The 26431-nt window shown below is 38.7% G+C and overlaps 9 protein-coding genes across 12 annotated transcripts; 5 read left to right on the forward strand and 4 right to left on the reverse strand.

Moving 5' to 3' along the window:
* Positions 1-6: 6 nt before the first annotated feature.
* LOC108556408 (protein SPT2 homolog) lies at positions 7-711 on the reverse strand (the record flags this gene model as incomplete). The annotated part of the gene is made up of 2 exons (XM_017912523.1): positions 495-711; positions 7-427 (listed from the first exon to the last, which is right to left on the reverse strand). Coding segments are annotated over exons 1-2 (481 nt in total), but the record flags the coding sequence as incomplete, so codon positions are not given.
* Positions 712-1365: 654 nt separating this feature from the next.
* On the reverse strand, positions 1366-4739 carry LOC108556432 (FAST kinase domain-containing protein 1, mitochondrial-like). Its single transcript, XM_017912558.1, has 7 exons — positions 3741-4739; positions 3385-3671; positions 2286-3325; positions 2073-2223; positions 1886-2018; positions 1670-1823; positions 1366-1601 (listed from the first exon to the last, which is right to left on the reverse strand). Exons 1-7 carry the CDS (start codon positions 4501-4503, stop codon positions 1388-1390), a joined length of 2742 nt encoding a protein of 913 aa, XP_017768047.1. The 5' UTR covers positions 4504-4739; the 3' UTR covers positions 1366-1387.
* A 45-nt stretch (positions 4740-4784) lies between these two features.
* On the forward strand, positions 4785-6370 carry LOC108556418. Its single transcript, XM_017912539.1, has 3 exons — positions 4785-5008; positions 5817-6050; positions 6148-6370. The coding sequence occupies exons 1-3, from the start codon at positions 4856-4858 to the stop codon at positions 6271-6273; spliced, it is 513 nt and encodes a 170-aa protein (XP_017768028.1). The 5' UTR covers positions 4785-4855; the 3' UTR covers positions 6274-6370.
* Positions 6371-6392: 22 nt separating this feature from the next.
* Positions 6393-8380, forward strand: LOC108556416 (PTS-dependent dihydroxyacetone kinase, dihydroxyacetone-binding subunit DhaK-like). Its single transcript, XM_017912535.1, has 3 exons — positions 6393-6757; positions 6810-8058; positions 8106-8380. Exons 1-3 carry the CDS (start codon positions 6490-6492, stop codon positions 8365-8367), a joined length of 1779 nt encoding a protein of 592 aa, XP_017768024.1. The 5' UTR covers positions 6393-6489; the 3' UTR covers positions 8368-8380.
* Positions 8356-12318, reverse strand: LOC108556417 (organic cation transporter protein). 3 transcript variants are annotated; one of them, XM_017912537.1, is made up of 10 exons: positions 12160-12318; positions 10389-10541; positions 9994-10326; positions 9773-9927; positions 9546-9714; positions 9353-9497; positions 9150-9247; positions 8878-9092; positions 8635-8816; positions 8356-8572 (listed from the first exon to the last, which is right to left on the reverse strand). In XM_017912537.1, the coding sequence occupies exons 2-10, from the start codon at positions 10529-10531 to the stop codon at positions 8438-8440; spliced, it is 1575 nt and encodes a 524-aa protein (XP_017768026.1). In that variant the 5' UTR covers positions 10532-10541; positions 12160-12318; the 3' UTR covers positions 8356-8437. The 3 variants fall into 3 exon arrangements, with proteins under 3 accessions (XP_017768026.1, XP_017768027.1, XP_017768025.1); XM_017912538.1 differs by lacking the exon at positions 12160-12318 and adding an exon at positions 10927-10989 and having other exon boundaries at positions 8438-8572; XM_017912536.1 differs by lacking the exon at positions 12160-12318 and adding an exon at positions 10593-10804 and having other exon boundaries at positions 8438-8572.
* Positions 12319-12329: 11 nt separating this feature from the next.
* Positions 12330-16913, forward strand: LOC108556390. Its single transcript, XM_017912475.1, has 17 exons — positions 12330-12684; positions 12741-13082; positions 13159-13313; positions 13367-13535; positions 13589-13819; positions 13884-14098; positions 14169-14350; positions 14425-14562; positions 14722-14891; positions 14959-15187; positions 15251-15357; positions 15422-15576; positions 15637-15805; positions 15881-16114; positions 16173-16387; positions 16448-16629; positions 16704-16913. Exons 1-17 carry the CDS (start codon positions 12536-12538, stop codon positions 16836-16838), a joined length of 3177 nt encoding a protein of 1058 aa, XP_017767964.1. The 5' UTR covers positions 12330-12535; the 3' UTR covers positions 16839-16913.
* A 57-nt stretch (positions 16914-16970) lies between these two features.
* Positions 16971-23039, reverse strand: LOC108556419 (protein mahjong). 2 transcript variants are annotated; one of them, XM_017912541.1, is made up of 23 exons: positions 22908-23039; positions 22602-22809; positions 22164-22452; positions 21975-22102; positions 21767-21918; positions 21613-21704; positions 21449-21554; positions 21243-21388; positions 21010-21177; positions 20686-20958; positions 20415-20627; positions 20074-20353; positions 19902-20011; positions 19719-19847; positions 19511-19664; positions 19310-19455; positions 19056-19253; positions 18864-19000; positions 18574-18807; positions 18032-18515; positions 17766-17975; positions 17302-17710; positions 16971-17241 (listed from the first exon to the last, which is right to left on the reverse strand). In XM_017912541.1, the coding sequence occupies exons 2-23, from the start codon at positions 22700-22702 to the stop codon at positions 17078-17080; spliced, it is 4323 nt and encodes a 1440-aa protein (XP_017768030.1). In that variant the 5' UTR covers positions 22703-22809; positions 22908-23039; the 3' UTR covers positions 16971-17077. The 2 variants fall into 2 exon arrangements, with proteins under 2 accessions (XP_017768030.1, XP_017768029.1); XM_017912540.1 differs by having other exon boundaries at positions 22904-23039.
* A 180-nt stretch (positions 23040-23219) lies between these two features.
* On the forward strand, positions 23220-24622 carry LOC108556421 (reticulon-4-interacting protein 1 homolog, mitochondrial). Its single transcript, XM_017912542.1, has 4 exons — positions 23220-23765; positions 23821-24131; positions 24184-24448; positions 24502-24622. The coding sequence occupies exons 1-4, from the start codon at positions 23334-23336 to the stop codon at positions 24607-24609; spliced, it is 1116 nt and encodes a 371-aa protein (XP_017768031.1). The 5' UTR covers positions 23220-23333; the 3' UTR covers positions 24610-24622.
* Positions 24623-24770: 148 nt separating this feature from the next.
* LOC108556426 (tryptophan--tRNA ligase, mitochondrial) lies at positions 24771-26367 on the forward strand. The gene is made up of 7 exons (XM_017912550.1): positions 24771-24899; positions 24953-25120; positions 25181-25443; positions 25498-25619; positions 25678-25829; positions 25881-25999; positions 26054-26367. Exons 1-7 carry the CDS (start codon positions 24840-24842, stop codon positions 26274-26276), a joined length of 1107 nt encoding a protein of 368 aa, XP_017768039.1. The 5' UTR covers positions 24771-24839; the 3' UTR covers positions 26277-26367.
* Positions 26368-26431: the final 64 nt, after the last annotated feature.

The raw sequence follows: 26431 nt of genomic DNA on the forward strand, positions 1-26431 counted from the left end.
TGTTGCTTAGATTGGTGCTAACCTTTTTCTTGCCCAAACTGAACTTTGGTTCATCAGGCATCTTGCTGTACTTCTCCATCATCTTGTTGTAGAATTCTGATGCGCTCTGAGACACGTATCCGTAATCATCCTCATCGGGTTGGCATGCACCTGCCAACGTGATGGCAGTGTTATCCGAATCTACGGCGTCCTGTATCACTGACTGGTTCGCCGATTTCGTTCTCTTTAGCATAACGTTCACCCTTCTGGTGGCCTTTTTGTCTTTGGATCTGAGCTCCAGCAGTTGATCCCTGCGTTTATTGGCATCGTTTGTCTTCTGCTTTTCCTCCTGTTCCTTCCTGGCAAGAAACTTCTGGATGTTCACAGAAAGTGTCTTCGAGCGCTGCTCCTTTTTCGGAGGTTCAAATTTGGTCGAATAATATTTAATCTAGAACAGAATGAATGCGACAATGAATATGAGTCTGGGTCGTAAATATTTGCATATATATACATACTTCTTTCTTTGAACCCTGGCCATTTTTCTGAGCCTTGCTCAGGAGCGTACCGAAATCCATGATTGTGATTAAAAATTGTGTGGTTCGACGATGAAATCTTGAAATATTATAGATTTATGTTATGAGCACGGCCACTGGGATGTGGTACACTTCACTACATTTAGATGATACTGACGAATTCAATACCACAAACAGCTGTTCTCACTGACAACTTGCTTCTGTCCTGTTCTGGTCCGAAGCAACGTATATATACCCATCTCTTTATACTCCAGATCTGGGGATTTCCGTTGCCAACCCAAAAGTTGCGAGACGTGCGCATGCGCAAGATCACGTGGAGTGTGGTAAATTGAAATTATTGCATCTGCAATAAAAGTGAAAGTACAATTTAAAAATTTTATGATCGTTCATCTTAAACCATTAGAGAATTTCTGGAAAAATTAAAATAATAATCCCCTAACTCAAGTTTGGAAATACATTTTGGTGGTACATTGAAATTATTGCATCTGCAATAAAAGTGAATGTACAATTTATAAATTTTATGATCGTTCATCTTAAACAATTACAGAATTTCTGGAAAAATTAAAATAATAATGCCCTAACACAAGTTTGGAAATACATTTTAGTTTTGCTTTCACAGGACGCACAAATTATATTTGTAAACTATAATCCGCTATAAATAAAAAAAGATGACAAAAAAGCAAAGATGGTTCAAAAAATACACAAGAATATATGTACAAAAGTCTTGTAATTGATTTGGCAGGTGAACATCCGGGACTTCTCGTCGCTACTCGCCACTTGTTATGCGAAACGTCGCTTCTTAAGCGACTCATTTTGTTTTTAAGCTTTGAATTGAAGGTAAATGAAGATTAAAGAAAAATATTTCATAAAATGTGTTATTTATTCGTTTCGTGCATGTTTGGTTCGAAGAGGTTTCTAATGTAATTAATCTTATCTTCGCCATAAACTAAATCTTTCCACTCATCAAAATGCACGTAGGCCACTTTGTATCCGAACATCTCCAAGTGTCGAACCTTCGTTTGGTACATGCCTCTCAGTTGCACATGCAGCTTTGTAAATGCCTTGGGTCTCATCAGCAGAACAGCGTATCTGGAATAAATGGAATCAATAGGCAAAGCGTTCGTCCGTGACCTGCAAGAGAATAAGGTAGTGCTCACTTGACGTCCTCCTTGGCCTGAACGACGTAATCTATGTGATAACCATACGGTGTTATGACATCGCTCAAGATATTCTTGGAGTTTTGGAAATACTTGATCAGGTAGAGTTTCACCTTGAAGGAGAAGCTGCGGTCGTAGAAGGCATTTTGTGAGACTGAAACAAGTTAAGTTAATTAGCATTTACGTAGATTTTTCATTGTATAATTTTTCATTTACTTAAAGTCGCCTTACGTTCAACCTCATCTATATACTTTTGATGAAACCAGGGCACGTTCGATTCCGGATAATCGATGCAGACAGTCCGATTAAGTAACATGAGTCTATTCCTAACTCTCTCCGAGTAAATGTCCTTTGTGAATTAAGAAAATTGTAATCGGAATAGTTGCAATTAAGTTTTTCGTACCTTCGAGTAGCAGTTGAGTAATTCTGCGTCTAATTTCTCTAGGAATTGCGGCGTGAAAATCTGCTTAATGAACGTGTCCGAAAGGTAATTAAAATAGCTTAATCCGAGGCAGCTCTGTATGTAGGAGAGACCCGGCATTCTTTCCTGGTCCCTTTAACACGTATGAAGTAAATCTGTGTTAAAATGATGTTAGAAATTTGCGTTCACATTTACCTGACGATTAAATCGGAGAAACTGTTAAAAAACTTTTCCGAATTCTTCGGAATGTATCCGCAATTGTAGCAGAGGTACATGACCTTTTCGGCGTTAACGGCCATCACGTAATTTTTGGATCGCGAGACATAATCGGCCATCGCGTCCAAAATGTTGGGCAGGAAGAAGTTGGATGAGAGAAGAGCATAGCACATATACTTGATGATCCTGGAGCACATGTCTTCGCTGTTAACTTTGGCTTGCATCAATTTCGACATCATGTGTTTAGAGCGACCAGCTCCCCGACACATCATCGTCTTGATCAGCAGTTGCAGCTTGCTCATATTGATCTCGTCCTCCTGCAGATCACGTTTGATGCACTTGTCGATGGTAGCATTGAAGATGTTCACGTACCGCGACTGCAGCAGTCGGTTCTGAGATTGATACAAACCTATCTGGAAGCTCCTGCTCAGATTATAACAGTCCACCGTGTTGATTTGCTGCCACTGGATGCTCAGTTTGTTCACCACGTGATTAAGAATGGAAACGTCGTTTCCATAAGCCAACACGAATGAAGAGAGCATCGCGAACCTCGCCGGGATATAATTGATGATGCCCTGCTCAATCTCACCTTCCAACCACTGGTTCAGCCGCTTCTCTAATTTTACGTGCCTCAGGTTCGTGCTCTGATGAAAGTTGATGTAGTTGTTGCAAACCTTAAGCAGATATGCGTTTTTGAACTCCAGATTGTGCTCCATCACCTTGAGCAGTTTCGTCCAATAGGCTTTGCACATTAGCGGATCCGAGTTCTTCATGTACAATAGCACCTTAAAAAAGTCCAGCAGGTTTTGACCCGACATGTCGTATTCCATGAACTTCTTCACAATATTAATGAATTGCGGCCGCTGTGAAGGCAACGAAAAGGACGCGATGCACGAGAGCAACTTCAAGCGCACCTCAAGAGACCCCGTCTGATCGCTGTCCAATTGATGTAAAAACTTTAACGCGCATCTTTGCGTCTCGTTCACAATCTCCGCTGGTTCATAGTTCTTCAGCAACACCTACAATCAAACCAGACATTTTACATCATCATCAACACTCGCAATCAATAAGAACCCACGTCGAAAACATTAATTAATTGATGCACATTCAGTATATTAATGTGGTTCTGCAACTGCATGATGCACTGGCTGATCAGCAATGTATTTCTGTACCTCCAATGTGGAAAATTCAAAAACATCACGACTTTCAGGATAGTCACATGTTCGTTCTTGTTGATCACCCCATTCTCAATCAGACCCCTCACTTTATTCTTATATTTCTCCAACACCTCTTCAGTGACTATCTTATTTAGATTATTTAAACAAATTGAAATGGACCTAATATCCTCAGCAGTATCACACTTATCTAAAACAAAACAGAAAAAAACCTATTATAATTTAAACAACAAAACAATGTTTCACTGCAATTAATTACCAATAAAATTATAAATATGTGGTATAAGGTTTTTGCAATAAAAGTATGAGGCTAAATTGTAATTGCTGAACACTGTTTGCGTATACCTAGAGGCTCCAACCACAGAAAAATCTTCACAAAGTTTCCCTTCCAACTCCCTAATTAATTTCTGCATAGTGTCATGTCCCACATCCACTCCAATCTTATGCAAATATAGTAGAGTAGCACTAAGTACATTTGCATCATCAAATTCATCCTCCTTTATTGATTCCAACAAACTCTTGATCTCCTCCTGATTTAGCAGCTGACAAATATAATCATTCAAGAGTGCTTTGATCTCTGGTTTTTCATTTGTTATTGTATTTATGTGACAGAACATCTTTTGCAGATCCCAGAGCACAAGCACAATCTGTGCATGATGGGTGTAATCAAGGATATTGGAAAATTTGTTGATAAAGTTCAACACATCTTGCACGCAGGAGCACTTCTTGATGTCATTTATGAGGGGATCACTGGAATTTGGATAGAGAATGTCTTTCACCAGCATCGGTTGATCTTGGTTTAAAATATTATTGAAATACTCTTCAGAATCAAAAGCTTCATCATCGTTTATATAGCAGGATTCTTCATGGTATTCATGCAGTGCAGTGTTAGTGTGAAAGTTTCTGATGAAATTCGTGCTTATACTGGGTGAAAATTTTAATTTCTTCGCCGCTAAAAATGTAGACGGTCTTAATTTGTAGCTTCTCATAAGCTGATAGGAAATCCGTCGAAGAATCAGCATTTTATGATCGCAGTATTTTGAAATTTAAATTACACTTTTTCTTAGGTTAAGTTTTTGGACTACGCTCTGACTTCAGGGATGACCACCTTCGATAATGTTTGTATTTGGCTAAACTAAATCCTCCCGTAAAATAATCACTCGAGCATTTTATTTTGAAAGAGGAATACAATTTATGAACTTTAGTCTAATAGGATTTCTGCTATTTATTATCATTTGATAATATATCAAATGTTGGACAACCCTGGAAAATAATGTATTGTATGCAATACATCTAGCTTAAATGTATATAAAATTTTAATACAAAACCGTTTGCATTAGATTTATACTCCTAAATACTAAAAAAAACAGCAAAATGAGAAATGTTGAAATTAAGGCCAAAATTAGAGACATGGTCAAGATTTTAGCTAAAGCGAAGGAGTTGAGTGGTTCAGAGGGTGTCAGCATCCCTCAGCATGATACATTTTATAAAGCCCCGCTGGGAAGATTAAAATTACGCCGATTCGAGGTTAGTTCATTATTGTTCAGTGGATTCTTATTTGATTGCTTAAAATTTTCTCGTCAATATATTTAAAATATTTTGGTAATATGCTTTGGTAGTTTACATTATAGTAAAAATAAAAAAGAGTAGGTGTGGATATAATTATATATTCATAAATATATTATATTCCTCTATTGGCTCAACTTTTTTCATGTTTTTATTCCAGAGAGTCGAACCGAAACCAAAAACCGAAATTTACCAGATTTTTTAACAGAACCGTAACTATAACCGGAACGTAAAATTGCTCAATTGAAAACCGAAACCGGTGAAGTGTCCTGGGATGGAATATCTCTGGACCTGGATATTTATTAATACAGCACATTACAAAATTTTAAAAAAAACTCAATAGAATAGTATAAATATCACAAATCAAAAAAGTCAACTGCTTCAAAGGGCTTCTGCCCGTTCAAATTTTTATTTTGCGATAAAAAAAACTTTGATGGTAGTATGCCGGTGCTAAAATGTATATCGTTATATTTGATGTTTTACTCGATTTTAACTAATTTAAATTGTTTTTTTTCGATTTTAAATTTGAATTTTAACCGGAACCGAACCGAAACTGAACCGAGATTTTTAGACAAAACGAAGTTGGAACGATAAATATTTACTTTTAACGTAACCGTAAAGAAATTAATTTCGGTTCACTCTCTGCTTTATTCTGATTGCTTAGATTAAAAAGGCGATTACAAAAATGAATGTCATTTGCAGTCTATACTCTAAAATTTTAGTAAAACTATTATAGTATGTACAATCATGCCTAGTATTTTTAATTTAGACAGGAAACGCAGAATTGATATACTATGATAGACCAGATGCGGAAGGACCGTCTCTATCTCAATTTGAGCTTCACGATGTCCAGGCACCGAATGTTAACTCCTTGAACAATGTCCTATCCAAAGCTTTGGGAACTATAGGGGACGTTAAAAAAATTCGCCAACTGTTCATAGTTGGTCAAACCAGAATTCATGTCGATAAAGTTGAAAATCTTGGAGATTTCATGGAATTAGAGGTGCAGTAAAGAATTTGCGTGATTTGCGAAACCAACCACGCATTTTTTCCACATTATTGGTTAATTAATTTTTTGTATTTACTAATATCATTTTTAGGTTGTTTTGAAGCAGGAGCAAACCCTCGAGGATGGTCAAAAGATTGCCGATGATTTAATGTCAAAATTGGAAATCGAAAAAGAGGATTTACTGTCGTGCGCTTATACAGATTTATTAAACAAATAGTATTGTAATCGCTTCTAAATAATGATCGTAAAGTATTAATAAAAATATGAATTTATAAACTTAGGAATAATAAAGGTATTATATATAAATAATAAAAGATTGGAGATAGGCAACTTACAGAACCAGTTTATAAAGTTATCTAATACAACAAAATTTCAACGTCAAAATCGTAAATAAAAACATTGTGGTTTAAAATTTTCTAGTAGTTGAGGAAAAATGAATGCGTCCCAAAGTATATTACATCAGCATTGCATAGCCAAGGCTGATCGATTGCTGAATGATGCTTCAGCTGCCCCCAATGAATCTCTTCAAGGTTTTACTCTGTTGAACCCACATTTGGCACTTCTTGATATTGGAAATACTATAATTCGAAGGGACTATGCAGAAATTGAACAGGTAAAACTGTTGTCTGGTGGTTGTAGTGGACATGAACCTTTATATTCAGGATTTGTGGGCAATGGATTTCTAACAGCTGCAGTTCATGGTAATATAAGAAATATAAAAATAATTAAACTGAAGTGGCAAATGCATTTAAGGTGAGCTGTTCAGTGCCCCATCAGCCTATCACATATACAATATAGTCAAGGAGCTAGCCTATCAACAGGATACTGGAATATTGATTATAATACAAAACAATTCTGGAGACACATTAAATTTTGGTTTGGCTGCTGAGAAAGCTTTGAATGAGGGTATCAAAGTAAAGCTTCTGATTGTGTCTGATGATTGCAGTGGCTGCGAGTTAATTTCAAACAGTAAAACAAGTGATCAGCCACAAGGACTCTCGGGTGTTATTTTGGTGCAGAAAATAGCAGCAGCAATGGCTGAAGAAAAGGAGAATAGTTATCTGGAGATATACAAGTATTGTGACGAGTTGCAAAGAGATTTGGCTACGGTTATGGTGACGATGAGAGCAAGCACCGCACCCGATGAAGACGAGTGCGTCTGCGTGAAGAATACGAAGAACTACGAGGTGGAGTTTGGAGGAGGTCTTCACGGCGAGGGCGGATTTAAAACCATGGTGATGACTACGACCAAAGCGATCGTTGCGGAAATGCTGAACGAGCTAAGGAAGAAGGTGGTTCTCGATGATGCATCAGATTATGTCCTTATGATGAACAACATGTGCGTCTCCAAATTAGAGGAGACTGTGTTTTTGGCTGAAGTGGTGAAGAGTTTTTTGAACAATAACGTGAGGATCTTGAGGATTTACAATGGATGCTTCATGAGCTCAATGAATATGAAGGCGTTGTCTTTGACGATTTTGAAGTGCGACGAGTTACGGCTCAAGTATTTGGATTATCCGACGGATGCGGCGGAATGGAGGGTCGGCAGATTTGTGGGAATGTTGGAAACTCCCATAAAACCCAGGGTGAGAGTGCTGAGGAATCCCAGATTAGTAAACAAAGGACCTAAATTGATACCAAGGGAATCCAACGTTTTGCTGCTGGTGCTGCAATTCGCGTGCGATGCTTTGATTTCGTGCGAAAGGCAACTGAACATCATCGACGGCGAATGCGGCGATGGAGATACAGGAACAAGAATTAAAGTCGTGTGCGAGGACATTCTGGACGGATTGCGCTTGAAGCAAATCGACTTGGAGAACGTTTACGTATTCTTCAAGACGTTAAGTCGTATCGCCGAGAGGATTGGCGCGAGTTTGGGTGCCATTTACGCGATACTCTTCGAGGCTGCCGCGAATACTGTTGGCGAATTGGAGACGGGATCGCCCATGGAATCGCCCATCTGGATATCGTGCCTTTCTAACGCAGTTTCCAAGTTGAAGAGGTAATACGATTTAAATGTTAATTGAATGTATAATATTTGAATTGAAGTCACACGAAAACTGTGGATGCAACGAACAATATGTTGGTACCGCTGGTTGCGTGCCTGATGACAATCGAGGAGACGTTGGAGCAGCAGGAGGAGCCTGCGAATCGGTTGCTTGAGGCATTCGGGCTGGGCGTAGCCGCAGCGGAGGAGGCGGCGCAGAGGACGCGATTGATCAATCGGAAGTTTCCGGATTCGGGGGCACATGCTGTCGGGATTTGGATGAGGGCGTGCTTCGAGGGAGTCAAACTGCGTTGCGAATACTAAAATTGTTATTTTTCTTATAAAACGAAACAAAGAAAAACTAATATAAAATTATGCATTTCGTGGATAGAGCTTAGATGTTGATCGCATCCTCCACGGTTTCCGGCAGCTGCTTGTTGAGCGTCTCTGGTAGCTTGAAGGCTAGACCTGCGGCTATCACTGCTATCGCGGAAAATAGGAGCATAGGCAGGTAAGTCACATACAAACCCTGCAAGGATTATTGTTGTTCATTGTTCAAACTATTGTGTAATTGTGGTAGTAATAACTTACGAGCAGAGGTACGAAGGGCGCTAGGAATGCACCCAACCTGGCAATGGTCGAGGCCGAGGCAATGCTCGCACCTCGGATCACCGTCGGGAATAGTTCAGACGTGTACACGTATACGATACCAAACGATGCGGTGATGCTTAGTTTACCAATTAAAAACAACGTTAAAATTAACCAAGTCAACTCTAAAAATATATACAAAAAAGGTCCAGTAATTAGAATCTACTAATTAAATAACTAACTTACCTGTAGTAACGAACACCGAGATAGCACAATTGATTGAACACGCAAAGAGGCAGATGATGATGGACTTTTTGCGTCCGATCTTCGATATGGCCAGCCAGGAGATCATGTAACCTGGTATTTCTATGAGACAGCCCAGGATGTAATTCAGATATTTCGATCCGACCATACTCGTAGAATTCAAGGATAGGCCGTAGTAAATAAAAGCATTCGCGGCCCTAAAATTCAGTGTAATTTAAATATTATGACATATAGAGGTCACAGTTACTACTTACCATAAGAAAAATACGATTATCAATCGGATGACCAGGACTCGCGTTTTCAACATCTGCTTCATCGCTGGCCACATAAGATCCACCTTTCCATTATCATCCTGAAATTTAAAAAAATATTATTAACTATCTAAACTTAATTCATTTGCATGAACTAATGATTCGCTCTTTTTGTTCAATTGGAATAAAATGTAAAAAAGTAATACTTCTCCGCGAGGCTGTTCCTTGAAACAGTCGTTCATCTCCTTGGATATGGACACTTTGTTAATTCTTGCAGCTTTTTCGATCACATCTTTGGCCTCTCGTAGCTTCTTCTGTGAGATCAGCCACCTCACGGATTCTGGAATTATACTAAATGCAAATGAATGAAGGAGAAGGCGGAACCTTCGGCTCGGTTACCACACGTAGAGGATGAATACGAAACAAGGCCCCGAGATAAACAGCTGCGTCCACATCCAGTTCTTGGTGTACCAAGCTATCACTCCGAGAAGAGCTTCTCCAATCGCGTAGAAGAAGTTTAACACCACTCCAGTCAATTCGCGCTTCTTCCTGCCCACCAATTCCACGCCTGAGTTCAAATTCAGATTACAGTTTACCGCACATCGCAAAACCATCAATTGAAATACCAATAACGAATCCCAGCGGATAAACTCCGGCCGTTCCGACGGCGTGGAAAAACGCCACGGCCATAAAACCGTAGTAACTTGTTGCCATCACATGAGATACCCCAGCTAGAGACATGATGAAGATGCTCAATATAAACATGTACTTTCTTCCATATCTGCAATTATAATTTTATGAATATAAACTTCAACACATTCCATTTCATATTTCAGCATCATCGTACTTGTCCGATAAAACACCGAACGTGAACGATCCCACCAGGATCCCAAAGAAATGGCTGTTTCCTACCAGCGACAGTTTATATCTGTTTTCTGGACACACAATATCATACTCCTGCACTATAGTCCTCTCATCATCAAACACCAAATCCTGGCATCTCTCCTCAGTGTCAGTCTGAAAATTCTCCACCTCACACCCATTCCCCACATGCTTGAATCGAGTGCACATTGCAGCCTTGTAGCTTGTATTGGTCTTATACATATTGGGTATGGCAATCTGCAACCATGGCTCCTCATACTTTGGGTTCACCTTGTTCTCGCAATCAGGAATTTGGCACCTTCAATCAAATCCAAGGAGAAAACTTAAAAATAGAACTGGACAATTCAATCAAATATTTACCTGTAATCAGGAGAGCCGGCTGTAAAAACGTAAGAAAGACTGTTGCCTCCTGAGAAGAGCACAGGCAGACAGATTAGCAAATACGTCGTGATCTGGAAGCGTCCCAACTCGCCCAGCTCCTCCAGCACATCGTCCAAATTCATTGTATTTAATCTGAAATAAAGATGTTATTGAAATTTCAAGTTATATGATCAAAGTTTCTACCTTAAGATATACTAAAGTAGTTAAAACGCGTTTGACACGCGAATGCCGAACTTCAGTACTCTTTTTATTGCCAAGCAACGAAGACGATTGCGAACATCGCGTTGTTATTGTGGTTTTAAATAAACCCGGAGGCATTGTTGTATATAGTGAAATAGTAATCTCGTGTTTATAATTGGAACGATCGTTACGAGAACGCCGAACACTTCATTATCAATGTAATAAACAAAACACGAAAGATGAAGAGGGAAATAGAAAGGAACAGAGAGAACAGCTTAGCGTTTTGCATAATCGTTGCAATAATTCCCGTTTATTAGATATAAAAGAGAATAATTACGTTTAGTTTATAGATTTCTTTGAAATTAGAATTGGCAATAAACATAACAGTTCAAGTAAACGATTCAACAAATATTGGATGCAACTCTATTTGCATAAATGTTAGAAAATTACCGGAAATCTTATGTAATACATTATTTTCTCTTGCTTAAACTTTCATAAAATTTGATTACAACATGGTATATCTAAGTACCTTCACAGTTTACACAAATGCGCTACTTCATACAAGGAAAATTTGACTAAGCAACTATATTTGCATCAATGCTAGGAGTTACATACCGGAAAACAGCTATCACACGAATATTCTAATTTCTTTTTAAATTGGATAATTTTTAATTAAACGAATATATAGATTTCTATACGACGTATAATATAAATTAATATAAACAAAATTAACTTACTCTGAGGAAATAAAATGATAACAATTCTAATTTATAAATATTAATGCGTGAAACTTATTGTTAGAACTTTAAGTTAATTCTCTGGATATTTTTGTAATTCATTAGCTTAGTCATATTTAAAAAAAATCATGTTTTGTTTAAAAAAAAATCAAATTGTACAAATCCATAAAGCATTCGAAGAAATATGAACAATGAGACGCAAATGGTTCGTTATCAACGATTCTTTGATAGGAAAGTGTAAATAATGATTTATATGAAAGCTTTATTGAACGAGAAATGTAAGAATTTCCCGGAAATACATTATCACTTACGTTGCAGGAATGGAATCTTAATAAGTATTAACTATATAAATAATAATGCGCGTGATAAAACGCACGGTTCGTTAAATTTTATCTCCTTTAACGAGACTTGAGTGTATAGACAGGATCATAAAAAATCACAGGAAAGTAGCAATAAAGGAACGCGTTTGAATGTAATCTCGTCAATATATTATTCTTATCTTTTTTTTGTAATTCATTCACGCATTTGAAAAAAACGCACTACAAATATTATCAACCTGAATTATTATTGTATCATGAAAATCCATTTATATTTCAAAAATATTCATAGAAGATACTAATACATCATTTTTTAGATGTTTTGGAAAAAAAATATCCCGTTAAATGTGTGCAAAATTTGATTATTTAAATTCATTTTATTCGGTATTATACACACAATTGGAATTATGAGTTCGTTTTGGAAATACCAAATGATTTATTAGATATTTTTTATGTAATTTTGTTCGAATGGATATTGAAATTGCGGCAATTTGGATTATAGTATATTCAACTTACCGGTTGCTTCGGAGACGTCGCACCAATTGGAATTGGAAAAACGTGAACGTCGTGCTCGACCTTCGACGATGATACGCAACTTACGTAAATGTTTCCAAACGCCGATAGTTCGAACTTCCTAAAATATGCAACCGGAGAGAAAGACAGAGAAGGAGAAAGTGTTAGTATTATTTGTAAAAAAAGGAAACAAAAATAGCTACCCGATTCAAGAAAAATTAAACAAAAATAGCGTTTCCAGGGCTACAAAAGTTCCGTCAAGTTATCTGTCGCGTGAAAGCGAAGAAACGCATCAAGATTTATAAAAAATTAAATGTTCTGAATTTGGAACTGTATGCAATCAGGGGTTTCGCAATAAATTAAAATTGATCGGTGAAAGATGGATTTCGATGATATCCTGGCTGGTCTGCAGAAGACGGGTATGGATCGATTTCAGATATCAACATATTTCTTGGTTTGTTTGCCACTGTTTCTGTCTGCTCAAAACGCCCTCGTCTACATCTGGACATCCAGGTCACCGGACTACAGGTAAAAAGTGAACTTTGTGATGAGTATTATGATGGCTGCATTATTTTTGTACGCAGATGCTTTGTGCCGCAATGCGAGAAGGATAATCATACAAAGTTCGATTCCGAGTTTACGCGATTCGCAATCCCCAACAAGAATAGCGATCTCAGTGCGTACGCTCCGTTCGAGTGCAGGACGTTCAAGTACAAGGGCGATGGTCAGTCGTGCACGAAGAACGATTTTACCACCGAACAAGTGGGGACTGACTGCGACAAATACGTATTCAACGACGAGGTCAGCCTGGTGCAGGAGTACGAACTGTACTGTCCGAAGAACGCTCACTTTTTATCGTTAATTGGAAATTCGCATTTCCTGGGTATACTCTGCGGTACCATCACTTTCGGCTTCCTCTCCGACAGGTCATTCAGTCACTTAAGTTTCTTGGCAATCTATGACACATTTTTAGTTGTTTTTTGTTATTGTAATAATGTGCAGGTACGGCAGGAAATATACATTCATCGCGTCCATCGTCTTCATGGGTATCGGCGGGTGCACACTGGCTTGCATGTCCACATACTCAGGATTCATGATTATCTCGTACATTCATGCACTCGGCGTATCCGGAGTCTATCCGCTTGGATTCGTTTTAGGTGATTGATTAAATTAATCTCTTCCATAAACATCTCATCCGAAATGTTTGTAGCGGTCGAGATGGTCGGCCCGACAAAACGGGAATTGGCCGGAATGGTGCTCAATATGTTTACTTCGTTCGGTGGTGGTAATCTTGGTGCTCTCGCCTGGGTAACGAGACATTGGATTTGGTATCAGTTGGCCATCGCCGTACCGTGTCTCCTCTTCCTTCCATACGCCTGGTGAATGAATAACATGTGCTATTAACTATATAGCTTAATGTGTGTATTAACAGTCTTATACCCGAATCGGTGCGTTGGTTGATCGCCAAGAAGAAGTTCCGGCAGGCGAAGGAGGTGCTCTACAAGATGGCCAAAGCTAACGGCATGGAGGTAACCAAGGAGATGGAAGACAGTCTAAAGGACACCGGGAAAGACGAGAAGAGTCCGGACATTTGGCCGATGATGAAGGGTACCCTCAAGTCCAGGAAGCTGCTGATAAGACTACTAATCGTGTTCTTCATTTGGTACATGTTAATCTTGTTCCTGCTATCTCTTTCTCTTCATCATTTAACTCATTTGGATTTCAAGGTTCGCCAATGTCTTCATCTACTACGGATTGGCCTACGTGTCCACGTACGTGTTGGGCGGTAAATACTTGAACTTCATCATGGCTTTCGTCGTCGAGATACCTAGCTACTCTTTGGCCTGGTTTTCGCTCAAGAAGCTCGGCAGGAAGATTTCGACGATCGCCTCGCTGATCCTCTGCGTGGTGTTTACCGTAATTAGCATTTGCATACCGGACTGTAAGTATTCATTTCGCCCGTCTTAACAATCCGCATCACTTCATCAATCGCACTATGTACTTCCCGAAAGCACTGGCTTGGTTGTCCACGACGATGTTCCTGTTGTCCAAGGTCTTCATTACCGCTTGCTTCGGTATCATTTACGTTTACAACTCAGAGCTCTTCCCTACCTTGATCAGAGGAGCCTGCGTCTCAACCGGATCCACGATCGGAAGATTTGGCGCCCTATTTGCACCCCTCGCCCAATACCTGGTACAAACACTCATTACGTCGCCGAGTTAATCCGATCATAACAGAATTGCTTGTTTGTTGTTATCCTTTTTTAGGCCAGTTACACGGGTAAGAGTTGGTTACCGATGGTGGTCTTCGCAGCCGTCGCCGGAGTCGCTGCCGTTTTGACCTTTTTCCTTCCGGAAACAGTCAATAAGAAATTACCGCAGACCATCGAGGAAGCGGAATCCATGTGATTCTACTCATAATCTAAAAAAATAAAATGTTTGCAGTAATCGAACATCATGTGTATTTTAGTGCAAAATATTCGATTTATTTTTGTTTCTAATTAACGGTTTTTTGACGTACAGTCTAAACTTTTGACATTTCTTTTATATATTTTTTGAAAGCAGTTAGAGTTAACGTTTAGTAATATGGATTTCGATGATATGCTTGGACATCTGCAGAAGGGTAGCATGGACACCTTTCAGATTACCACCTACATATTGGTCTGTCTACCAATAATCCTATCAGGCGCCAATGGTCTAGTCTACATTTGGACTAGCGGATCTCCGACCTACAGGTACTTACAAACGAACGAACTAGAAAATACCGGAATTGAAATCACGACCTCCACCCTCCCCTTAAAGATGCTTTGTGCCGGGATGCGACGATGAGAAGCACCCTCAGTACTACGCGCCCTTCGTCGACTTCACAATTCCCGCAAAGTCTGAAAACCAAAACATGCTGCGCGAATGCAAGCAATACAAGTACAAGGGCGACGGCAAGTCTTGCAAGAAGGAGGATTTCACGAAGGACATCATTGCTAAAGATTGCGACAAGTTCGTATTCGACAGAGAAGTGACCATCGTGCAAGAAGTTTGATAACAAATATCTCGTCGAAATCGATGATCTCGAACTAAATAATAATCATATTTTTAGTACGGATTGTATTGTGAAGAGAACGCTTTCTATCAGACTTTAATCGGCGATGCCCATTTTGCCGGCATCCTTATTGGAACGATCTCCTTCGGTGCTCTATCCGATAAGTAAGTGCATCCATTTTTTTTTTCTTGTAAGCTGAGAATCGTTGTGATAAATTGGAGATTTCAGGATTGGCCGTAAATACCCTTTTATTACTTCCATAATACTGATGGGTTTGGGGGGCTGCACCCTAGCCACGATGTCCACGTATTGGGGCTTTTTCGTGGTATCTATAATTCATGCCATCGGCGTTTCCGGAGTCTATCCCTTGGGTTTCGTACTAGGTGAGTATGGATTGAAGAATGCTTATTACAACTAACAGATCTATTTGAGATCATTTCTAGCTGTCGAAATGGTCGGTCCCAAGAAACGGGAATTGGCAGGGATGATTTTAAATTTCTTTTGCGCGGGAGGTGGAGCAACCCTCGGATTGGTCGCATACTTAACAAGACATTGGGTCTGGATTCAATTGACCATCGGGTTTCCGTGCATCTTTTTTGTACTATATATTTGGTATGAATCATCTATCCATCCACACTACTACTACTTCATATACTATATCTAGTTAATACACGATTTTATTTTCAGCTGCATACCTGAATCTGTTCGTTGGTTGATCGCCAAGCAATATTACAAGAAGGCCAAGGAAATCATATTGAAGATGGCGGCCGTTAACAAGATGGAGGTAACGCCGGAGATTATGAACGGGCTCAGGGAGACAAAGAGTAACACGGAGGTGCACGTGGACATTTGGCCGATGATGAAGGCCATGTTAAGACGGAAGACTCTGATAATTCGACTGTTCATCATCTTCTACCTATGGTTGAGGAACATTTGTCATTTGCGATAAAACTAGCGAAATTGCACATACCTGATTTAGGTTGGCGAATGTCTTCATCTACTATGGGCTGGCTATATTCTCGACAAGTATCATCTCCGGCAAGTACATCAACTTTGCCGTGAGCTTCGTAGTCGAAATCCCCAGTTACACTCTTGCATGGTGGATGTTGAAGAGACTTGGACGTAAGATCTCGACGATATCCACACTCATCCTCTGCGTCGTCTTCAGCACGGCCACTGTTTTTGTTCCGAAAAGTTGCAAATATCGATTCACGAAGAGCAATTGTAAATCATTAATTCGTTTAATCGTTGCAGATATCGAGTGGTTGGTGGCTTGCATGTTCATGTTGTCCAAGGTCTTCATAACTGCTTGTTACGGAATGCTCTACGTCTACAATTCGGAGCTCTTTCCCACGTTAGTGAGGGGTGTAACCGTATCAACGGGATCGACGATCGGTCGAATCGGAGCAATGCAAGCACCATTCGTCATCATACTGGTAACGCATTCTTGGAAAACATCAACGAAGCGAAGATGCAATATTTACGTACACACTAATAATTGATATTTCAGTCTCGTCGAGCTAGTTGGTTGCCGATGGTCGTCTTCGCGATAGTGGCCGCAATCGGCGCCGGTCTAACCTTCTTCTTACCGGAAACACTCAACAAGAAGCTACCAGAAACGATAGACGAGGCCGTCAACTTGTAGAGTACAGCGATCATCGAAAACCCGGAAAAATAAACAGTTAATATTATTTATTCAAGGAACCAGAGAAACAATCACAAAGAAAAGAAAAAATATAATCGATGATTTACATAATTATGTATATAAATTGTTCATACTTAATACTATTATATATTTACACGCTTTTTAAATTATTATAATGTCGATATTCTGAAATGAAACAATTCAGCTTACAGAATATCAACATTAGGTTAGGTTATGATTTAGAAAACAATCTCATCGCCTGAGTCGTAGCTCGTGCTGTCCGATGGCGAAGAGTCAATTTCGCTTCCACTAAGATCCGTCCACAGATCTTCTGATTCATCGTCATCGTTGTCGTTTGTGTTCGCTTCGGCATCGTCAGCATCCATATCTAAAATTGTTGGTACTAAAAAAGAGTATTATTATATGATATAGCTCTTATTATTCATCGTCATTAACAACTCACTGTCTGAACCATCGTCGTCGGAGCCCATATCGTCCTCCTCGTCTTCTTCCTCCAGATCATCTTCGTCGTCCCTCCTTCGCCCGACATCGTACAATCTGACCACAGACTCTTTCACAGAATGATACATACCCTGATTCTCAACCACAGCAATCAACGTGTCGAATTTGTTCACGACCAGATCGTGAATATTCCTTTTCACATCAATTGTGGCGATGTTCGAGTAATCGACTGCATCGATTGTCTTGAAGCTCGAATCGAACATCGTGTCTTCGTCTGTTTCCTGCTCCATTTTTAAAGCGTATATCACGTTATTGAGCGGTGAGAACAGCGGAGTACATTGGTTCAATGCGGGCACAGTTTTTAGTAAATGGAACGTTCGCAAATCCCACACTTCCGTATTAGATACGATCTACAGAAATATTATTTAAACAGCTGAATTTGTAATACAAAATAATCATCATTACCTCGAACCGATTTGGATGAAAAACGCCACTCTGCGTTTGATTTAACTTATCCAACTTATGAATTGGCTTACCAGAAGCAACGTCGAACAGAACGCCATCCGATAGTACCAATTCATCGTTAGGACTGAACGTCGCCATATTCTTTGTGTACTGATTACTAATGGTGGGAACTAAATTCTGTATACGCAATCCCGTTGCAACATCAAATATCTACAATTATAAATCAAAATTATATTATTACTGTAATATACAAATAAATAAATTACCGTTGCAGCTTCTCCTTCGGTTCCTAAAATTTTGTCTTGCGATACTTTACTGAACTCGACGTAATCTTCATTTTCTAGTGGAAACTTCATATCATAGTCTTTCATAGACCAGAGTGCGGATAGCGGTCTACCCCAGGTCGTGCTAGTGAGGAGAAGATCACCCTTCCAATTCGGTTCCATATGCATGATATAGCTGTCGTGCGCTTGGAACATGGATTCCACGTTTCCGGTGTTCATATTGAAAAGCCGTACTTCTCCGGAGAAATCACCGACTACGATGTTCTTATCACCGGGCATGAATTTGGCGCAGGTGAAGAACAAATCGTCGTTGGGCAATCGTATCGTCTGTACAGGGCAAAACCTGGAGTGGGTTAGTCTTCGGTCCATATTCCTTGACTGGAAGCCCATCTGCCTCCTGGCGCAACGCACGATGAAATTGTTTGAAGCTGTTATCCTAGGTTTAGGATCTGGACACTTGTGAGGACTGCAATGAACATCAACCGATCAAGTTATTGATATACGCATTAATCTAAAGTACTTACACAAACAAATTGAATTGTGGACAGGTGGCCATAGGATTTTTGCACAGAGCGTGCTGATTGGTCAGGTATTCCGTTATGATGGATTCGAGCGTTATTCGTGGCTCTACATTGTTATCTTCTATTGATGTGAGAGGAAGGACCTTCATGTGCTGTGGTTCATTGGAAATTTGCTTTTGCAGCCTAGAATTCGGCGGAGTGCTTACCACAGGTGTACTTACAGAGTTATTTATTTTTCTAAAAGGGAAAAATGATTTAAAATAATTTAAATAAACATATATGTACAAAATTACTTGATAATTTTAATTGCTGGACTGTTCGAAGGGCCTCCACCGTTCAAACCGGACGTCGTCGATTGACTCTCCTGGGCTGCAGTGATGCTGAGTTGGTTGCGATGAATCGGTGTATGCGTCGAAAAAGATAATCTCGTCTAAGAGAAAGCATTAGTTAGTCACAAATATCATGAATATTATTTAATGACTTACTCGAGTTGGTGTTGAAGGTGACGAGTAGCGGAATTTCGAAGGATGGTTCTGATTTAATAAGGTGACGGTTGCAAGATTTGCTTCCTTTTGCAAGGCACTCGCCGTGTCTGACAAACCTTTCGACATGAGATGCTGATGAATCAACTGCATTAACTGTTTATCGTTGAATTGAATTTTTGTTTGTGCAACGACACTAGCCTGAAATTATTGACAATTAACGAGATCAATTAAATAATTTATTTCAAGACTCTTACCCGATGTATGTTCACCAATGAAACGTCTGTATCGCTATTGCTTTGTGTTGCTTTACCGGATAACCTTTCTAGAAGCTCCAGAGCGTACTTTTGAAAAGTCACATGCTCTTGTCTTTTCTCCTGCAAAATTGGATCCCGCATCAAACCTGAAAATAATCATAAAATAAATTTAAACCCATCAAATGCAAATAAAATATTTACTTTGTAATTGTCCATTTTGAAAGAGCGGCAATTTGGAGACAATTTGCTTGACCGTATCCGATCTGGCTAAACCGGCTAAAGCTTTGCATGCCAGTGTTCTCATACAATCAGCATCTGTGATAGGTATCTTAATGTTCATCAATTGCAACAATACCTAACAACAAAATCATTTCAATTCACAATATATTAAAACATTGAATACACTTACCATAATCCCGTTATTCGTTCGAAAACAATCCCATACGCGTTGGATAAGCTCTTCTGAACTTTTAACTTTGGTCTTTTTGCTTGGAGATTGAGTCGAGCCAGATGAAAAACGAGACATGTTTCCACCGATCTGCAAATAAAATGAACCTTATTATGTGCTTAAAGATATATATTTTTTAATTACCCTATTTACAGGTGCACAAACGCAGTTTACTATTATCCTAAGAGCAGACTTTTGAACGTCTGCGTCGGCGACAATCTCCCCCTCAGCGGCGCCAAGTACAATTGTAATACCTTGTGTAATAAAATAATTAAACAAATTTGTAAAATATAATTTATAATTATATATAATATACCAAGAGTAATAGATTCTTCTGGAAGGTCCACCCTCTCACACAGTAGCATTTGAACTCTTGGCATAACGCAAGCGATGTATATAACATCTAATGCGCACCTGACTGTTTCCGCTCTGCCACTGTAATTCCATTCGTAAGCGAATGCTATGATCTTCAGCAGCAACGTGATCGCCCCTAACTTGAGGAGTTGCTCTACTGGCAACCAATGCATTTTGAAGGGCATATTCTGCAGCAATGTCTCGATCTGTTGTTCCACTTCTTCCGGTGATGACTTGCATGGCTGAAACGAGTCGGCATATAGGTAAATAGACAAGTTGATTGGTCAGAGATAAGTTCATTACTTTATAAGTAGGCTGCGAAGGAATCGAAGGTAAACCGGATCGTTCAGATGGTCGCATCTGAGATCTTCTCATTTGTTCCGATTTAGTGGACAAATGCGCTTCCAAATATCTCTTGTACGCGACGCACACGTGCCGCACGATTTGTCTCGCAGCACATTCTGTGTCCTCATTAATAGGTACTGCGTCGTTCGATAAAATTGATAATGTGGAGATCTGTGGACAACATATCCGTTAATAGAGAAGGAAAACAAAAAACACAATTTATACTTACAACATTATGCAATTTACGCAAACCGTCCTGAGCATCAAATTCATCTAAAACGACTTTAAATTGAAAGGTCAGTCCGAAGAACATAGTCGCGTGGCATCGACCGGAATCGTGCGAGCATTCCAATAACCAAAGAGCATACTGAACCAAATTTGAAAGCATATACTTAGGAAGTAAGCAAACCCGCTCCATCGCTTCTTCGCAATAACCCAGGTAATACAAACAAATAGATACACCGGTTGCTGCTATCGAGGGTCTCGGCACCTCCAATAAATACTAAAATGGACATTTAACACCAATTTTATACAATTCAAATTAAAAGCTTACGTCTAATCCTTTAAATTGAATAAATTCAATTGAGAACTTCTTGTGACATAATAACGCAGCCAAATACTTCAAAGCTTCGAAAGCCAAGCGAGCTTTTTTCGTTTCCCTAACATTCACGTAGGATAATATTAGTTCCAGAGCATTATTCTCAAAAACGTGACTCAAATACTGGAAAAACAAAATTAAATGTGGTGTAGACAAAATAACTCTTATCTTTATATACGAATGCTTACCTCTTGATATTCTCCCATGGGTGTTAGATAACGTAAAATTAATATTTGTCGCGTCGCATGTGTAGGTGGAAAGATCTGTATGCTTCCAATCATGAAGGTCTCCAGCTCGGCCCAAGACGAATTGCTGGATTCATTGTGAACTACATCTGTGCATTAAAAAATCGGTGTAAGCGACTCATATGTAAATTATTTAAGTGTAAACATACTTTTATTATATAATACACTCCGTGGCGGTGGACTTTTGATGGGTGTTGGCGGAGACGGCGATAGATCCAACTTAAGCTTTTTCCTAGCGTTACAATCCTCTTCGTTCTTTTAAATTTTGCCAATTAATATTTCTCTAATATATTTTATTATAGAATAAACTTACGTCTCCATCTGTCCGCACACTGCATCCACTGTGTTGCATCTCCAAAAACGCCTGTGGCCGTTTCACTGGCGTAAGATGCCCATTTTCCACTTCTACAATTATAAATTACTAATATCTTCACTTAAAAAAAGCTTCCTAAGTACGAATGTCTTACGTCTCTGTGCACTATCGTCTTTCATTGGTGATTTGGCAAAATGTGCAAAAGGCCTTGAACTCTGTGTTGCTTGGATTGGTATAAAATCTGAATTTTTCTGTAAACGTCTCAATCTCTTCAAGAACAATGGAACCAATTTTGAGTTTTGTTCCCTGCAAAAAATTTCAATACTATAAACTGAAGATTACACAACAGGAATATCACTCACCTAAATCTGGTTGCTATTTCTGGTATTTCCATGGCTGCAGCTAGTAAACCTGTTGCATATGTTTGCAATGGTTCAATAGATTCAGTAGCCCATTTAATTAGTCTAAGTATTAAACCATCATGATCAGGCTGCAATATTACATTAGAATGGTAAGACAAGAATATTAGAATGAAATAATTCTGTTATTACCTGAAACACAACAGTAGTTTCTAAACCTGGTAATATGTCAAGCATCAATCGACAAGCTCCTATATTTAATTGATCAACACTCCTTCCTGTGACTGATAATCTAGAAAAATAAGTATCTCTAAGGTAGTCATTAACTAATTTAGTCATGAAGGACTCCTTTTTGAAAAGGGCTTTCAATATTTGACCAAGCTTGCATTCTGGATCAGCACGAGATGGATGCCTCTCATCAAATGGGTCTGGGTCCATTTTTAAATAATTTTCTGTTTCTATTTCAATAATCTCAGCCAATCTATAAACAAGTAACAAGAAATAGGTAAGTTTTTTAATCTTTAAACAAGTCTCAACTTGTTTATGGATCATTACAAATGGTCACAAATCCAAACAAAATTTTATAAACAAAGGAAATATCATTTGATTGTTTTGCATATGCTATCTCACCTATTCAATGTTGGAACAGGATCATACATCGGAAGCTCATGCTGTTCTTCCCATTCCTTGATCAAATTGGTTACATCAGCCATGACATTTGAGGGCTCCATGGTGTCAGCAGGCAAACACACCTCACCAACAGCTCAGAATACTTTATTTGTTCGAATCCAAATATTATTGTTTAACAGAAATAAACACATGAGGTTAGAAACATAACCTGAAATGATTATACGTTGAAATAGCGAATGACCTTCTCTATTCGGAAAATAGTTAATAGGAATGAATATCAGGCGAGCCGGTAAATGTCGTACCTACTGAAAATAGTGGTTTTGCACTTGATATGGATACGAAATTCACAGACACAGCGATAAAAACAAAAAAACTTATAGAAAATATCTGCACAAACTTTTCCACAACTGTCCACTTCGGTATCTTGGTTGTAAATAACAAAAATTTTCGCTGCTGACTTCAAGTCAATGAAAACATAACGCAATTTATTTGGTTCCATTGGTTCATATTTTTTTGCTCAACAAAAGGACATATAACGTATCGTATATATAAACACAATATAAAATTATTGTAATGATATGTATTCATAAAATTTACTTTTATTAGCGAATAAAAGCTTTATCATTTTTCTAAGATTTTTTTCTAATAGTTGTCAACATGAATCAAATTAAGTTTTTCGTTAAAAATAAACAAGAACTACTTTTGTAGGTTATTTTAAAGAAGAAATGCAAAATGTTATTGAAGACTGTGCGAAACCTGAGATGTTTGCACCAGAAACGGCTGTGCTCCAATGTGAGAACGCCGGAAAACCGGATGCGCGCCTGGCAGATACATTCCTATGGGGATTTAGGTGAGCTACAGCTCTCGAAAACCCGACTCCCCATCATCGCAAGCCCCAAAGAACTTCTTGTAAAAGTAGAGGCGTCCTCTATAAATCCAATAGATTATATGATGATCGGAGGGTATGCAAAGACAGTTGCCAATTTCTTCAGAAAGTATGAATTGGAATTTCCTTTGATCTTGGGAAGAGAATTTTGTGGCACAATCTTAGATAAAGGACAAGATGTCACAGATCAATTCAAGGTTGGGGATCCCATTTATGGTGTAGTGAACATTCACAAACCAGGGAGCCATGCAGAAACTGTAATTGCAGAAGAATCATTGGTAATTAAAAAAATAGAGTAATTTAATTTGAATTTTAATTGGATTGTTTTTCTAGATTTGCCATAAACCAAAGAATTTGAGTTCAGTGGAAGCAGCTTCAATAATGTATGCAGGTTTGACTGCTTGGTCGGCGCTCTTTATCACTGGTGAATTGAGTATCAGGAATCCTAAATTGTCAAGGGTATTGGTTTTGGGGGCATCTGGAGGAGTTGGAACTTTGGCTGTACAAATGTTAAAGTCTCAGGGATCTACAGTTGTTGCCACATGCTCATCAAATGCCATCCCCTTGGTGCAATCACTAGGAGTAGATCAGACATTCGATTATGCGGACATCAACTTCACCAATAACATAGCGGAACAAGGATTGTAAGTTATTACTTTTTTTTGTCACCTTTTTGTATTCACGAACATTTTATAGTTACGACATTATTCTGGATTGCGCCAAATTCGGTTACGACAAGGTTCCGAGCGAGTGGAGATACAACAAGTTCATAACTTTGAATTCGCCGTTGATGAACAATGCGGATAACTTCGGATTGCTGGGCGGATTCGCAGCGAGTGCGAAGGATTTGCTTTTCGCTAACTTCGCCAAGTGTCCCCAGGGGCAGTCGGTGAGGTGGGGTTTCTTCACACCTTCGCAAAGCGGAATTCAATTTATCGATAAGCTCGTCAAAAATGGAAAAGTGTGTAATTCGATAAACAAACATTCTATCAATAATTATTTCGAAATTTCCAGATTAACCCTGTGATACACAAAGTGTTTAAGTTTGATGAACTTCCCAAGGCCTATGAGTGTTTGCAAGAAGGACATTTGAGAGGGAAGATTGTTATAGATTATAATTAGATTATTTGTTGATACCTTAAATCTTTGTTAATATTTGTTTTAATCAATATAAAACTATTATTTATTGGTGAATTTTTCTTATTCCCTTCTGGCAGAGCCTTACTGCATTTAGACAAGTCCTTGCATAACTAATGGATATGTTGGTTGCATAATTTGTGACTTTGACAACAACTATAACCTCAATATTTGCAGGAATAGCAGTATATTTATGTGAATGGTATTGAATTAAAATGTTGTTGAATACATCTAGAATTGCAACTAAACGCTTTATAAGGCAATTTTGCAATGAGGTAAGCTAAGGTTTTTTGGAAATCATTATGTAATTAGGGGTGTTATTGTGCAGGTTAATGAATCAAAGTACCCAAGAAAGGTGTTCTCTGGAATCCAGCCTACAGGAGCTGTTCATCTAGGTAATTATTTGGGTGCGATTAAGCAGTGGACGAAACTGCAAGATGACAATGAAGATATGACACTTTCTGTGGTTGATTTACATTCTATCACTCTTCCTCAGGTACAATTATAAACAAAAGTGAGACAGATAGTTGCATTTTTAATTCTTGTTTCATTACAGAATCCAAAAACTTTATCGAAAAACATATTGGAAATGACCTCAACGCTACTTGCATGTGGCATTGATCCGGATAAAACGATACTTTTCCAACAATCTGCTGTTCAGGAGCACACGGAATTGTGTTGGCAATTGGGTTGTATTTCTACTATGGCGAGGCTCGCGCATTTACCGCAATACAAAGAGAAATCTGAGAATCTGAAGGATATTCCATTGGGATTATTTGTATATCCAGTGCTCCAGGCTGCAGATATATTAATCTACAAGTTAGTGCACTTTCTATAAGTCTTTGGCATTGATTAAGCTACATTTGGGAATAGGGCTACGCATGTACCGGTCGGCGAAGATCAGCTGCAGCATTTGCAACTGTCCCAGGATCTGGCGAGGATGTTTAACAACCGTTTTGGTGAAACTTTTCCAATTCCACATTCGATTATTTCAAGTTGGGTTTTTATGAAAATGACGAAGTTTTTATTTTTAAGAGGATAATGTATTTGTAGATGCAGGAAATGCGCGTTTGAAGAGTCTCAGAGATCCGCTGAAGAAGATGTCCAAGTCAGATGCGGACCCGAAAAGTCGGATTTGTTTATTGGATTCCACCGATGAAATAGTTAATAAAATTAAGAAGGCAGTCACAGATTTCACATCAGAGGTAAAATATAATTGTCAATGATATTCATATATAAAAACATATGCCAAATAGGTGAGCTATGATCCGGAAAATAGACCAGGCGTGTCCAACCTGATAACCATTCATTCGATTCTGAGCGGGAAGTCGGTTGAGCAAATTTTGAATGAATCTCGCGGTTTGGATACTGGAAAGTAAGTAGGTATACTTCACAAATTAAATTTAAACGCGATTTTGTGTGTAACTAGGTACAAATTGTCTGTGGCAGAGGACGTATCTGCTTATATCAAACCTATCAGGGAGCAGATTGAGAATTACATGAGGGATCCTCAATATATAGTGGAGGTGTTGAAGGGTGGAGCCGATAGAGCTAGGGAGACGGCTTCCAGAACGGCGAGCGAGGTTCGCAGAAAATTAGGAATGACCTTAAGAGTCAAATCGAAAACCAAAGTTAAAGTTGCCAATCAATAAATGACTCCATTGAATTAAAATATTTTTATGTTATGGCACAATTTCGTTTCATTCTGACCCATTCTTTAGTTATTTTTAGAACTATAGATAATAATGGAGTAGGAGATGTGTATATTTGGTTTTTTCAAATTTCAGAAGATAAAAATTGTTTATTT

This window comes from Nicrophorus vespilloides, unplaced genomic scaffold (genome assembly GCF_001412225.1).
Source record: "Nicrophorus vespilloides isolate i.1.1-1 unplaced genomic scaffold, Nicve_v1.0, whole genome shotgun sequence".
In the NCBI taxonomy this organism is placed as follows: Eukaryota; Metazoa; Arthropoda; class Insecta; order Coleoptera; family Silphidae; genus Nicrophorus; species Nicrophorus vespilloides.

Coding starts and splice junctions, on each gene's coding strand:
- LOC108556418 (XM_017912539.1), top strand. CDS start 4,856: ATGAGAAATGTTGAAATTAAGGCCAAAATTAGAGACATGGTCAAGATT. Junction 5,009..5,816: donor TAAAATTACGCCGATTCGAG/GTTAGTTCATTA, acceptor TTTTTAATTTAG/ACAGGAAACGCAGAATTGAT. Junction 6,051..6,147: donor GAGATTTCATGGAATTAGAG/GTGCAGTAAAGA, acceptor TATCATTTTTAG/GTTGTTTTGAAGCAGGAGCA.
- LOC108556419 (XM_017912541.1), bottom strand. CDS start 22,702: ATGGAGCCCTCAAATGTCATGGCTGATGTAACCAATTTGATCAAGGAA. Junction 19,665..19,718: donor GAACGAATAACGGGATTATG/GTAAGTGTATTC, acceptor TTTTGTTGTTAG/GTATTGTTGCAATTGATGAA. Junction 17,976..18,031: donor CCGAAGGAGAAGCTGCAACG/GTAATTTATTTA, acceptor TTATAATTGTAG/ATATTTGATGTTGCAACGGG.
- LOC108556416 (XM_017912535.1), top strand. CDS start 6,490: ATGAATGCGTCCCAAAGTATATTACATCAGCATTGCATAGCCAAGGCT. Junction 6,758..6,809: donor TCTAACAGCTGCAGTTCATG/GTAATATAAGAA, acceptor AATGCATTTAAG/GTGAGCTGTTCAGTGCCCCA. Junction 8,059..8,105: donor GCAGTTTCCAAGTTGAAGAG/GTAATACGATTT, acceptor TTTGAATTGAAG/TCACACGAAAACTGTGGATG.
- LOC108556390 (XM_017912475.1), top strand. CDS start 12,536: ATGGATTTCGATGATATCCTGGCTGGTCTGCAGAAGACGGGTATGGAT. Junction 13,314..13,366: donor TCCGCTTGGATTCGTTTTAG/GTGATTGATTAA, acceptor AAATGTTTGTAG/CGGTCGAGATGGTCGGCCCG. Junction 14,892..14,958: donor AGCGGATCTCCGACCTACAG/GTACTTACAAAC, acceptor CTCCCCTTAAAG/ATGCTTTGTGCCGGGATGCG.
- LOC108556432 (XM_017912558.1), bottom strand. CDS start 4,503: ATGCTGATTCTTCGACGGATTTCCTATCAGCTTATGAGAAGCTACAAA. Junction 3,672..3,740: donor ACATATTTATAATTTTATTG/GTAATTAATTGC, acceptor GTTTTGTTTTAG/ATAAGTGTGATACTGCTGAG. Junction 1,824..1,885: donor TGAACGTAAGGCGACTTTAA/GTAAATGAAAAA, acceptor AACTTGTTTCAG/TCTCACAAAATGCCTTCTAC.
- LOC108556426 (XM_017912550.1), top strand. CDS start 24,840: ATGTTGTTGAATACATCTAGAATTGCAACTAAACGCTTTATAAGGCAA. Junction 25,830..25,880: donor TCACAGATTTCACATCAGAG/GTAAAATATAAT, acceptor TATGCCAAATAG/GTGAGCTATGATCCGGAAAA. Junction 26,000..26,053: donor CGCGGTTTGGATACTGGAAA/GTAAGTAGGTAT, acceptor GTGTGTAACTAG/GTACAAATTGTCTGTGGCAG.
- LOC108556421 (XM_017912542.1), top strand. CDS start 23,334: ATGTTATTGAAGACTGTGCGAAACCTGAGATGTTTGCACCAGAAACGG. Junction 23,766..23,820: donor TAATTGCAGAAGAATCATTG/GTAATTAAAAAA, acceptor TTGTTTTTCTAG/ATTTGCCATAAACCAAAGAA. Junction 24,132..24,183: donor AACATAGCGGAACAAGGATT/GTAAGTTATTAC, acceptor AACATTTTATAG/TTACGACATTATTCTGGATT.
- LOC108556417 (XM_017912537.1), bottom strand. CDS start 10,531: ATGAATTTGGACGATGTGCTGGAGGAGCTGGGCGAGTTGGGACGCTTC. Junction 9,715..9,772: donor TCCGCTGGGATTCGTTATTG/GTATTTCAATTG, acceptor ATTTGAACTCAG/GCGTGGAATTGGTGGGCAGG. Junction 9,498..9,545: donor GTATTCATCCTCTACGTGTG/GTAACCGAGCCG, acceptor ATTTGCATTTAG/TATAATTCCAGAATCCGTGA.